The sequence below is a fragment of the Pteropus alecto genome, unplaced genomic scaffold (genome assembly GCF_000325575.1).
Source record: "Pteropus alecto unplaced genomic scaffold, ASM32557v1 scaffold53, whole genome shotgun sequence".
NCBI lineage: Eukaryota > Metazoa > Chordata > Mammalia > Chiroptera > Pteropodidae > Pteropus > Pteropus alecto.
This window is the reverse complement of record NW_006434366.1, coordinates 1421841-1434879: the sequence shown is the minus strand read 5'-3', so window position 1 is coordinate 1434879 and position 13039 is coordinate 1421841. Positions and strand designations below refer to the sequence as shown.

The window sequence follows — 13039 nt, the reverse complement described above, 5'->3', positions numbered from 1 at the left end:
GTGGCTGTATCTGGCTGGCTGACGTGTCCATCGGACTGAGCATTTTTCTGCCCATCTGTCTGAGTGTCCATTGTCCATCCATCTCCCAGCTTGTCTGCTCCCGTGTCCATTTGCCGGTCAATCTGTCTCTCCGTGCGTTTAGGCCTGTCCCCTGGGTAGACTCTGAATGTCACCATCATCCTACAATTAGGGACTTTAGGCCTCAGGTTCCTGTCTTCACCCCAGCTCTGCTTCCGTATTACCCTTACCTACACTCACAGCCCCTTGCATAGTGTCGGCCCCACTGACAGAGCAATAGCAGGGAGCACTGAAGGGCCATGATTCAGAGGGAACGACACCCGAGAAAGGGACCGAGACAAGTCAGGACTGCAGACGCACCCCAGGGAGCAGGGCCCCCTGTGCCTCGGGTCCTCAGCACCACCCAGGGCCACCTCTGCCTCCCCTTCCCTCACAGGTTACTATTTTGAGATCCCTTCCATCGGCGCCATCCGCATCAACACACAGGTGAGACTGTGGGGGGCCCCCTCCTCCTCCTCCCAGCCCCCTGCTTCTGCAGAGACAGCACCAGTGATGGTCTGCTCTGGTGTGTGTGCGCCCCCTGGTGGTGAGCTGACACATGGGGAGGCAGAACAGGGAGGACAGAGTGGGAGGGGTAGACTCATGACCCCTGCCCACCATCCCGTCCCCAGGAATATCTGGACGTACTGGGCAGGCCCATGGTGCTGGCGGGCAAGGAGGCCAAGCAGGTGCAATGGACCAACGTGTATGAAGATGCGCTGGTAAGTTCTCTGGGCGAGGAAAGGGTGGGGCTGGCGACCTTCTTCCACGGATGTGCCCACAAGGTCAAGTCCCTTGAGGGTCCTCTTCCCGGGGTGAACCAAACAGAGGAGCAAGAGAAGTGGCCTGCACCTCAGCCTCCACTCTGAACACTTGGGGCGGGGGCATGGCTGGCCACAGGAGGCCGACCCATCATCTTCCTCTCCCTTTAGGGTCTGGGATTGGTGGTGACAGGGACCCTACCCGTATTCAACCTGACGCAGGATGGCCCTGGGGAAAAGAAGGTGAGGTCCCTCGCTGAGTAAGGACGAGGTCTGCCTGGGAGGGTTGGGCATGCCCATAACACATCTGGGACGGAGGCAGGATAGGGAGGCCTATAAGCTGGACAGGGGCAGCTGCTTGCGAGAACAGCTTGAGGCCTTGGGCATGGGGGGTGGGCAGAGGCCCTTCTATGGCACTGAGTCCATTGCAGACCTCCTGCCTCTGCTCCCAGAACCAGCTGATCCTGGGCGTGATGGGCATCGATGTGGCTCTGAATGACATCAAGAAGCTGACTCCCAACTACACGGTGAGCATCAAGCTACACATCCACCCCACTCTGCCTCCCATGAGGACACAGCCAGACACAGCAGAGGAGACTTATGGCGATTACAGCACCTCCATGGAGACCTCTGAGTTCAGGCAGTCAGGGAAGGCTTCCGGAGGAGGCGCCCCTGGCCCTAGAGCTAAGGTCATCAGACCGTCTGTAAAGGGCCAGACTAGGACTATATGAGGCTCTGCCAGCCTAAATACTCATACTCAGTTCTGCTGTTGTCCTGGGAAAACAGCCACAGATGAAACACAAACACATGGGTGTGGTCATGCTCTAGCACAAGTTTGTTTGTGGATCCTGAAATTTGAATTTCAGATAATTTTCATGTCATAAAATATAATTCTTTCTGTCTTCTTCAAGCATTTAAAAATGTAAAAACTATTCTTAGTTCAGCCATACAGTAAGAGGCGGCAGGCCAGGTGTGGCCCATGGGCAGTAGTTTGCCAATCCCCAGGCTGTCACATAGGCAGGAGTGTCCTGGGGACAAAGGAGGAGAAGGTCTACCTTGGAGGCGGAGGGAACTCTCTGGGCAAAGTCTCGAAGGTGAAAAACAGAGTCATAAGCTGGAGAAGGAGCAGCATCAGTGTGGCGGGCCCAGGGCCTGTGGCGAAGGGAGTTTGGGTCTTGGTTGTGAAAGGCATGGGGGATGAGCTGTGTCGGACCACATCCTGAAACCTGGCCACATGAAGGCCCCAAGGCATTGGGCTCCATATGCAGTGATAAAATGGCCCAGAGGTAAAAGCAAGTCCAGGGTCTCACTTACTCCTGGAAGGGATGCCTGGAAGGGATGCCCAGGCCTGTGGGATTCCAATTCTACTGAGACGGGGACCAAGAGGAGACGTAGTGAGGAGGGGAGCGGGAAGCAGCAACAGCCTGTGGGGCCAGTAGAGGCGGAGCAGCCTGGCTGACTGACAGCTCCATGAGAAGCAGGGGTGGGCTGAGAACTACAGAAGGCCAAACGAATCTGGCCGCATGGAGCTGGGCAGCTTCGGCCAGGCCTGGTGCATGAGGGGCGCCAGCCTGCTGGGCATGGCTTGAGAAGCAGGCTTGGGGCCGAGTGGCATGTGGGTGCCTGGCCCAGGCAGGCAGACGGCACCCCTCAGCAGCATGGAAGGCAGGACAAGGAAGAGCTCCGGAGCCCGGGGAACCCCTGCCCAGCCCTCCACGCCCTGAGCCCCCAATCTACACCCCCAGCTTGGAGCCAACGGCTACGTGTTTGCCATTGACCTGAACGGCTATGTGTTGCTGCACCCCAACCTCAAGCCCCAGGTGAGCCAGGTGGGTGGCCTGGAGGGGAGGAAACAGTTCTAGATGGGAACTCCTGACTTCCTGCCCTGCCTCTCACAGACCACCAACTTCCGGGAGCCTGTGACTCTGGACTTCCTGGATGCAGAGCTGGAGGATGAGAACAAGGAGGAGGTGAGGAGGGGAACGGGGAGGGGGAGCACCCAGAACAGAGGAGGGTGGGCCTGCCTCACATCTCTGGCCCTTCCAGATCCGTCGGAGCATGATCGACGGCTACAAGGGCCACAAGCAGATCAGAACATTGGTCAAGTCCCTGGACGAGGTGAGACGGTGGCTGGCGGAGGAGGGAGAGAGAGCCGAGGCGGGCATCCTCCTCCCACCGCCCCGCCCCTACCCGCTAGCCCAAGCACCTGACCCAGCCCCTTCTCCCAGAGGTACATAGACGAGGTGCTGAGGAACTACACCTGGGTGCCTATAAGGAGCACCAACTACAGGTGAGTGGTGCCAAGGCTGGGCGGGCAGGGAGGGGCAGCCCCCACATCCGGAATCCGAGCCCAGCTGTCCCCTCCTCTACCCCAGTGTGCCAAATCCCAGTGGGGCACCAGCAGCCAGGCCTGCTCACTTCTCACCCCATGACACTCAGTCCCCAAGGGCCTCTCACTGGCCTTTCAGGAACCATCTCCTGGGAGCACAGGACAGAGACGACACAGTGCATCTGTCTTGTCTCCCTGTGGCCCGCCACCCTCTCATGTCCCTCCCACCTGGATTGTATCCCTGGGTATCTGTCCCAGGATGTCATCCTCAGCACATTCACAGCCTGGGGGCAGCCCCCTGGGGGGCAGGCCCCGGCAGTGCAAGCTGTCCTTTGCACACCCCAGTACCAGCTGGTGCTGCCCTCACTATGGTGGCACCAACCCTGCTTTCAGCCGGCTTTCACATGGCCCGGGTCTCTGGGGACTGTGGATCCCCCTCCCACAGCAGCCTAGCTCCTTGACAGTGTTCTGCCCCTCGTGACTTTGCTGCTGGCCAGATGGAGGAGGCTGGCTGGGCAGGTGGTGTGTTGGGGGAGGTGGCTGGGGGTAAGGGGCGGGGTGGGGATTTGCTTCGGGGCTGGTAGTTCTGAGAGAATTTGGTGAATGGAGGGTCCAGGACCCTAGGCCATGACTCTCCCATCTGACGGCCAGGGGAGGGGGCACCAGTATGGCCCACCTCTCCCCAGCGGTGACTTGCGCCCCTCCCCTCCCCTCCTCCCAGCTTGGGGCTCGTGCTCCCTCCCTACAGCACCTTCTACCTCCAAGCCAACCTCAGCGACCAGATCCTGCAGGTCAAGTGTAAGTGGCCAGCCCCTGCCTGCGCCCTGCACCCCTGCCTCTGCCCTGCACCCTGGCCGGCCCCAGGCAACGTAGCCAGCCGCTTGCGGCCAGGCAGCCCCTCCTGCCCAGTCTGCCCACCCCCCAGGCACCCCCAGGCTGGGGCATCAGCCCAGAAAGTCTGTGGAAATCTGCATGCTCGCCTTCTCTCAGATTTGGTTCCAGACCGTTCTCTCATGGTTTCTGTTGAGGTTGTTTTTGGTTTCTCCCGCTCCGTGTCTCCCCTCCTTAGCCTGCCTCCCGCACACCCTGGGGGCTGCGTTCCCTGAAGACACCCCTCCTCTCCTCCCTCCTTCCCCGTCTCCCCGTGGCTCTCTCCCCCTGCGGTACCACCCACAGGGGCTCCCTCTGCCCCCTCTGCCATTCCCAGGACTCACTCTCCTCACCCTCCGCCTCACCTCAGCCCTCACCTCTGGCTCCCTCCCCTCCCTGCCAGCCCCGGCTCCCTCCCTGACTCTCTCTGCCCTTTCTTCTTCCTCCCTCCCTCTTCCTTCCTCCTCCTCTCCCTGCCTCGCTCCCTCTTTTCTTCCTTCCCTCCCTCCTCTTTCCTCTCCCTGCACCCCCACCTTCTCGGTCTCCCTCCCTCTCTTCCCCTCCTTTCTGCTCACCCCCTCCATGTCTCTTCCCCACATGCCCTCCCTCCCTCTCCCCTACCCAGAACCCCTCCTCCCCTCCTCCCCTCCTCTCCCTCTCTCTCCCTCCCTCTCCCGGCCTCCCCCAGCTCCGCGCCCTTCCTCCAGTCCGTCCCTCTCTCACGTTCCCTCCTTCCTTTCCTCCCTCTCCCACTCTTCTGCCTGTGGCTCATCCTGCATGTCCTGCTCACCCTGGGCCTCCCCCAAGAGTCCCCGGAGCCTGTGGCCCCGCCTGCCCACCGCCCGAGGTCACTGGGAGGGAGGCTGGGGCTCCGGCCCCACCGGGCGTCCCCACCTGCCTGGCCGACTGGGGCTCATCTCCTTTGAGTTTTCTCGCTCTCTCTTTCTCTCTCATGTCGTTTTTTTTGCAAGAAGTTTCCTTTCGGTATGATGATGAGACACAATATTTTCATTCAAACAGCCATTGAATAAAATATTGTTTGTGCCCCTCCCCTTCCCCCTCCCCCTTTTCGTTTGTTTTTGTGTTTGTGTTGTTTTTTGTTTTCCTCGCTTTCTCTCTTGGTGGACTGTCCCAGTGCCAATCAGCAAACTGAAGGGCAAGTATATTCAGAACCAGTGCACCCTCCTCTCCCCACCCCACCTGCCCTCACACCCCTGCTTGCCCCCCTCCCTGCCCAGGACCAGCCACACCCTGCTCTCCAGGGCCCCCCTCCCAGCATCCCCTTTGGCTCCTCTAGTTCTTGCCTTTCCTCTGATCCCTGAACCCCTCTTAGAGCCAGCAGCCCTTTCCCCCGGCCCCACCGGCAGGATAGTTCTCCAGCGGATTCTGAGAGCTCAGGCCCCGCCTTATCCTCCTCACTCCCTCTGGGCAGGCCCCTGTCCCCACTTCCTACCTTCTCTGTCTCTTCAAGACAACTCAACAGTGGGGACAGGGCTGAATGCCTCTGTACCACCTTCTACCCAACAGTAAGGGGCCTGAGATGCAGGGGGTAGATCAGTCCTCAAAGGGACTCATGTGAGGCTTATGGGAAAGGACCAAGCACACAAGGCTTCCTCTGGGGTAGTTCTCCCTCCTCTGATCTCTGTCGGTGGCTCCCCCTGGGTCTTCAAGACAACTCAACAGTGGGGACAGGGCTGAATGCCTCTGTACCACCTTCTACCCAACAGTAAGGGGCCTGAGATGCAGGGGGTAGATCAGTCCTCAAAGGGACTCATGTGAGGCTTATGGGAAAGGACCAAGCACACAAGGCTTCCTCTGGGGTAGTTCTCCCTCCTCTGATCTCTGTCGGTGGCTCCAGAAGCTGGCAGTGGTCCCAAGAAGAGATAGAAGACTTTGGAAGCCTCGTGCCCTGACCCTGAGGTAGAGAGGCAGGATAGGGCAGCAGTCAGGCCCCCGGGAGAACCCCACCATCCTGGGCGCTGGCCAAGGTACTGAACTCCTGTCCCCTACCTCTTCACAGCTCCCAGAGACCTTGCTAAGGCCGCTGGCCGACTCGCTGCTCCTGGGGAGGGTGGTCAAGCTGGGGAAGGTGTTCCCCTGGGAGATAGAGGCAGACTCAGGGACTGTGGGCCTGGCCAGGAATGCAGGGGGGACTATCTGGACCCCAAAGGCCAGCACAAAAGCTTGGAGGGAATCAGGCCGGATGTGAAGAAAAAGGTTCTTTCTGGCACTCACAGGTACCCAGGCCAGAGACTTCCCAGAAAGGCAGGCAGTGAACTCATAGATCCTGGCGAGAACGGGGGAGTGGGAGAGCAGCACATGAGGGTCTCTCCTGCTGGTGCACAGGGAGACACCCCTCCCAGGGAACACCTGGGCAGATGGGGCATGGAGAGGTGAGGGGATGTCCTATCCCTGGTCCCCATGGTCTGGAAGCAGGGGCTCCCCAGGAAGCCCTAGGGGCCCTATCCTGCCTAGTCCAGCAAAGAGGCCAGGGTGGGGTGGGGGACATGCCCTACCTCCACTGGCTTGAGTTGTCTTTTCTCCCCCTCCCATACCCCTCCCACTGACCTCAGAAATGCAGGGTCCTGGTAACAGTGACAACCATAGCGTAGTCTCCTTCCTGTTCCCCCACCTCCTTTTTCTTTCTCCTCCTCCCCTCCCACCCCTACCCCTTCCCTGTCGGCTTGTGTCCAAACCCTTGCCTCACAGTCCTATCAGAAAGCAACAGTCCAACCAGTGACTGCTCGGCCCCTCCAGGCACCCCAATCTCCTCTCCCCAGAACTTTGCAGTGCATTGTGGGTGTATTCGGGAATAAGGAAGACCCCTCTTCTACAAAAATAAAGCCCTGGGGTGACCGACAGGTTGGACTCTGGGTAAAAGGGTGGGAAAGTGGACTGCCCAGAGTGAGACAGGCTGAGAGCAGATGGACACCTCCCAGATGCAGACCAGCAAGGTGGCCAGTCCAGAGAGAGGCCAAAGAGGATCCCCAGTGGCTACATCCCGATTCACTCACAGACCTACACAGAGACACTCGCACACCTACACACGCACTCGCATATATGCAAATGCAAACACACATGTTCTCGTGCACATATGCACTCACACATGTTCATTCCCACACATATACGCTGGCCCAACTGGTGGATCCCTCAGCAGCACCTTCACCCTACACCTTCTCCAGAGCCCCCAGCATTCCTCCCTGGCTGCTCTGAGCCCAGACAGGTCCTAGGCAGTGAGAAGACTTAGCCCTTCTTACCCACCTGCCCTCATGCGCCCAGCCCAAGAGGGCAGGTGTGCAGGTTCAAGCAGCCCACCTTTCTCCTCCCAGCTCCTAGACTCTCCTCCTGACATGTGGGAACATTCACAGGCACCTCGAGGGTCTCCCCTCAGCCAGCTACCCCAGAAAGGATCTCCAGACCCCACAATGCACTTCGGCTCCCCCCCCCAGCTGCCCACACCGTCTCTGGTTGGACTGTCTGTGCCCGTGAGAAAACCCCTCGGTTTGGCCATGTTGATGCCTGACACAGAACAAAAGCGAGACCTACCAAAATGCAAACAGCTGCAGCAAAGAAAGAGAGATCAAAATCCGCAACCAAAAGCCAATCCCCTTCCTCAAAGTCTCTTTGGAGGAGAAGGGAGCTCCGCATGCGGTTTTTTCCATTATGGATCAGATAAGAGCAAGACTGGCGCCTCCCCCAGACCATGCATATATATAGCAGTGTGTGTATATATATATGTGTGTGTGTGTGTCCGTGTATATGTGCTATACAGCCGTATGGAAGCATATACAGCCACGCCAAGGGACTCACTGCCGACAGAGGACCAGGCCCGGGCAACATATTGGCTATAACTGCCCTCCTCCTGCAATGCTGTAGTCTCCACAGGCCCTCCACCCCTCCCCACCCACCCCTTCTCTTTGGCTCGAACTTGAACGTGGAATTGGCGGGTTCCCTATTTGCTGGTGTCTCCCCCACCCTCAAGTCACCCCCTTCCCTGTCCCTCCAACCCCTTCAGCTCTAAGCCTCTTGGCCTTCCGCCTCCCCAGCCCCCGCCGGATAACCCCCCGTTTCTGTTGCAGATTTTGAGTTCCTGCTCCCCAGCAGCTTTGAGTCTGAAGGACATGTTTTCATTGCTCCCAGGTAGCTTGCGTGTGGCCTTGCTGAGGTGTCCTCCCCCATCCTGACTGCCCTGGCCCGCCTCCTGCACTGCTGCCTGGAGCTCTGTGTGTCTGTGTCCTGTGCGGTGTCACCTCCTCCCCACGCATAGCCCCGTATGTGCAGCCATGCGCATACCTGGGCCATGTAGCCGAACCAGGCAGCAGTGGCCAGCTGCCCATAGCTCCGGCTCCCACTGGGCTTAGGGTGGCAGGGCTCTGGACCCTCTGCCGATGTTCCCCACCCTCCCAAGCAACTGAAAGGAGCCCTTTCTGCCCTGGGTCGGCTGTCCGCAGCACGCCCCCCAATGGGCAGCTGCTGCTCTGGTTTGTGGTGCCCTCCCCACCTCCACCCTGCACCCTGTCCGTGTCCTGTGTCAGTGTTTGTGTGGGTCTGGGGACCGAGCCAGCCAGATTCCCTGTCGGCAGTGCCGAGTCCAGGTGTGGTGGCTCACTGAGGACGGGGCGGGAGAGGGGACAGGGCCTTTGAGGAGCTGCTCTGACAAGCGAGGGGTCAGAGCCCAGGCCTGGTGCGTTCCTCAAGTGCACGCAGCATGAACACACACATTCTCAAGTGCATACCCTCTGCCTGAAGGCCCACGTTTGAGGCCGGCGGGCCCCCAGATGGTAAAGCCCTCCCTTGTGACCTGGGCTTTGGATGAGGGCAGGTGGGTGCAGCCAACAGAGACCCACGAGCACTCTCAGGGACCACACGGGGGCTCTGGACACGCCTAACCTCTGTGTGTGCACGTGTGTGCATGCACCCACAAATTTCTCTGTGACTCTCCGTAGATGTTTGTATTTGTGAGTCATCGTGGACATTTGTAAGAGTCTGAGTGTAAATGTGGAGTGGGCTGTGTGTCATCAGTGACTGTGGAAATGCGTGAAAAGTCCTGTGTAGCTTACAAGACCCCGAGGGAGCTCTCTGAGGACAGGGACTGTTTGTTTTTGTCACTTCTGTGTCTTCAGCTCTGGAGAGCTCAATAAATATGTGTTGGGTGAGTGAATAAAGTAACCCACAAATATAAATGTACACATGGGGGACTGCAGGTGACTTGTATCACAAACCCAACTGCGTGGGTGTCACTCTGGGTGTATCAGGCGTGGCCTCCATACACACAAGTACAGCACAAAGGCCCTGGGGGCCAGGGAGCAAGTGGGGCTGAGACACAGTCCCAGAGACCGTCACCAAGCTGTGGGCCCTAGCAGAGCCTGAGAAAGCAGCACATTTTAAAAAATCCTACAAAATTGCTGCCATATGGGCCATTGGGGAAGTCTCTGGCGGCAGGGGTGTAAGTGAGAAGTTGGGCAGGAGAGACAGCCCCATCGCCAAGACTTCCTGGGGAGCAGAGCCTGAGCAGGCCTCTGCACACCCCGCAGCCTCTGTGCCCTCTGAGCCCCACGAGGGTCCTGAGGAGGTGAGGGATTCGGCCTGTCCGCCTCTGGGGCAAGAGCATTCCAGGCAGAGGGAACAGCCAGTCTGAGGACCCAGGTGTTCCCAGTGACTTCCTGACGTACTCTGTGGAATGATTTAAAAAAAAAAAAATACAGGCTCAGGGAACTCGAGTGAGTTGCCCAAAGGCACATGCCAGGAAGCAGGATGAAGGCAGGATGAAGTCTTAAACTCTGTTGACTGAGCTGGTGCTCGGACTCCGCCCACCCTGTGCTCATGGACCCATACAGCAGACAGATGGGCAAGCCCGCCAGGTGGGCCTCCCAGGTGCTCCATCTGGGTCCAGATACACAAGAGAGGTGGGAGACTCTGCAGGGCCGTGCCCAGGATGGAAAACCTACCAGCCTGGAGGAAGCAGACCATTCTGTCATCTCTGCCCCTAGTCAGACCTGGGAGCCTGCCAGGCATGTAGCTGCTGCCACCCGTAAGCATATACCTGCCCCTCCCTGAGGCTTGGGCATCTCAGCAAACAGCCAAGCACACCTGTTGAGAAGCCTCGACACTCTGCCCTGTCCAGCCCCCCAAGCCCATTCTTCTTGCCCCCACCCCACCCCCCAGAGAGTATTGCAAGGACCTGAATGCTTCAGACAACAACACCGAGTTCCTGAAAAACTTCATCGAGCTTATGGAGAAAGTGACCCCAGACTCCAAGCAGTGTGAGTGCCTGGTGGGGCAGCCCTGAGGAATCCTGGGAACAGGCAGGGCCCGAGCCAAAGGCAGGGCCTGGGCCACGTCACTGGGGAGCCTTGTGGGGAGGTGGGGAGTGGACAGGGAGCCACGAGAAGACGCCCCTCCTCCCTTGCCCTCCTGTTCTAGGCAACAACTTCCTTCTGCACAACCTGATCTTGGACACAGGCATCACACAGCAGTTGGTGGAGCGCGTGTGGCGGGACCAGGATCTTAACACGTAGGCACCACCCAGGCCGGAGGCTGGGATGGGCGCAGGGGCCCCGGCCATGCCCTACAGAAGACAGGCCTGTGACCTCACCCCTTTTGCCCTCAGGTACAGCCTTCTGGCCGTGTTCGCTGCCACCGATGGTGGTATCACTCGCGTATTCCCTAACAAGTAAGTGACCTACTCCACTGCCCTACACCCTGCCCCTCCCTGCCTGGGACCACTGTCTCCCATAAGCCACCCCTTCCATCAACCTCTGCCTGTTTTGGGTGACCAGGGCAGCTGAGGACTGGACAGAGAACCCTGAGCCCTTCAACGCCAGCTTCTACCGCCGCAGCCTGGATAACCGCGGCTACATCTTCAAGCCCCCACACCAGGATGGTGAGTGGCCTTCCCGTGTGCTCAGCCAGGGCTGGGCTCTGCTCCCTGAGGCCCCTCTCAAACACCAAGCTGGCTGAGACTAGGGAACATGAGAGGAGAGGACTAGGCTGTGCCGAACACTACACTGGATGCTGGGTGCTGGGTGCTTAGGCTGGGGTCAGCCTTGGCTTGGGCTCTTGGATCCACAGGGCTCAGGATGGAGTGGTCAGTGTGGCTGCCAGCCCCCACTCCTGACTGCCCGCCCCACCTCACCCCCAGTCCTGTTAAGGCCTCTGGAGCTGGAGAATGACACAGTGGGCATCCTCGTCAGCACAGCTGTGGAGCTCAGCCTGGGCGGACGCACACTGAGACCAGCAGGTGAGTGCCCAGGGCAGAGGCGAGAAGGGACGGTGGGCAGGGCGCTGTCCAGGCAAGTGAGCACTGATGGCCCCTTGCTCTCCTCCACAGTGGTGGGTGTTAAGCTGGACCTAGAGGCCTGGGCTGAGAAGTTTAAGGTGCTAGCCAGCAACCGTACCCACCAGGACCAGCCTCAGAAGGTATTTGGGCAGGGGTGGGGGCAGTAAGCCCAGCAGTAGCCATTCTGGAGTCCCCAGGAACCCCCACCAGTCTTCCCACTCAGAGTGGCTCTGGTGCCTGTGGGGAAGGGGAAGGCCTGTTGCAGATGGCCTGGGGACCCAGATAGATGCAGGGTAATGGGAGGGAGGAAAAACTGGTGGGCACCTTATGGTCCTTGCTCTCTGCCCAGCAGTGCGGCCCCAGCAGCCACTGTGAGATGGACTGTGAGGTTAATAACGAGGTACGTGTACCCTGAACCCTAAATCCCCCCATTCCTGGGCTTCTTAGTCCCAGCTGCAACTCCTAGCCCATCCCTTGGCCTGTGGGTCTCAACATCCCACCCTGACTTCACAGCTTTACCAGAACTGGGGGAAGTGGTGCTCCCTCCACTTGACCGCTGGATTGCCAGGGTCTGGGGAGAGAGGTCCGGGCTTGAGCCCCTCTCCATCTTCCTCTCCCTTCCCCACCTCCCAGGACCTGCTCTGTGTCCTCATCGATGATGGGGGATTCCTGGTGCTGTCAAACCAGAACCATCAGTGGGACCAGGTGAGGATCAGGAAGGGAGTGGAAAGAGGGGGTCTGGGACTGACTGAGCCTTCTGGGGGCATGACGCTGCTAGCCCTGTGACTGCCTCATCGATGATGGGGGATTCCTGGTGCTGTCAAACCAGAACCATCAGTGGGACCAGGTGAGGATCAGGAAGAGAGTGGAAGGAGGGGGTCTGGGATTGACTGAGCCTTCTGGGGGCTGCTAGCCCTGTGACTATGGTCTCCTCCCGGCATCCCCAGGTGGGCAGGTTCTTCAGTGAGGTGGATGCCAACCTGATGCTGGCACTCTACAATAACTCCTTCTACACCCGCAAGGAGTCCTACGACTATCAGGCAGCCTGTGCCCCCCAGCCCCCGGGCAACCTGGGTGCCGCACCCCGGGGTGTCTTTGTGGTGAGCCCCAACAATGCCTGGCCTGGAGGTGGGGGGGCTGGGAGACCTGCCTACAGATGACCTCCCACCTCTCCAGGGAGAGGGGTCAGGGAGGGTGCTCCCTGGCAGGAAGGGCTCAAGAGAAATGGGGCAGGGTATTGGCCTCTTCTGACCACTCCCACTTGGTGACCCACGTCCTGCAGGTCCTTGTTCCAGCAGCTTCTGTATGGCCTCATCTACCACAGCTGGTTCCAGGCAGGTAGGTAGGGCTTTGGTGGCCCCTCCTCAACCCCTCCCCCCCAACTGCGCAGAGACCGATCCCAAAGGGAGGGGATGGCTTAAGCTGAGCACTGCTGACGCCTGAGATGGTGCCAGGGTGTAGGGTTGGGGCTAAAGCGCTCTGGGTCCTCGCAGACCCCGCGGAGGCAGAAGGCAACCCCGAGGCACGCGAGAGCAGCTGCGTCATGAAACAGACCCAGTACTACTTCGGGTCTGTGAACGCCTCCTACAACGCCATCATTGACTGCGGAAACTGCTCCAGGTGCCGGCAAGGGCGGGAACGTAGAGGGGGGACCGGAGGGACTGGACCGAAGAGGGGACAGAGGGCGTGGCCAGGGATAGGGCCTGCTGGGTGGTTGCCGGGTCGGGCTGAGGGCGGCGGGGG

The 13039-nt window shown here is 59.4% G+C and overlaps 1 protein-coding gene across 1 annotated transcript in view; it reads left to right on the top strand.

The window, feature by feature from the left end:
- CACNA2D2 (calcium voltage-gated channel auxiliary subunit alpha2delta 2) overlaps positions 1–13039 on the top strand; it is a 149047-nt gene that overhangs the window by 135422 nt on the left and 586 nt on the right. Inside the window, 22 exon segments of the mRNA XM_015587162.1 lie at positions 455–504; positions 690–779; positions 990–1061; positions 1271–1345; positions 2564–2638; positions 2717–2788; positions 2865–2936; positions 3047–3108; positions 3869–3945; positions 5153–5173; positions 8097–8157; positions 10183–10280; positions 10441–10531; positions 10628–10690; positions 10797–10900; positions 11159–11257; positions 11348–11436; positions 11649–11696; positions 11930–12001; positions 12244–12396; positions 12517–12634; positions 12790–12980. Of these exon segments, the coding sequence (XP_015442648.1) occupies positions 455–504; positions 690–779; positions 990–1061; positions 1271–1345; positions 2564–2638; positions 2717–2788; positions 2865–2936; positions 3047–3108; positions 3869–3945; positions 5153–5173; positions 8097–8157; positions 10183–10280; positions 10441–10531; positions 10628–10690; positions 10797–10900; positions 11159–11257; positions 11348–11436; positions 11649–11696; positions 11930–12001; positions 12244–12396; positions 12517–12634; positions 12790–12980 (1853 nt within the window).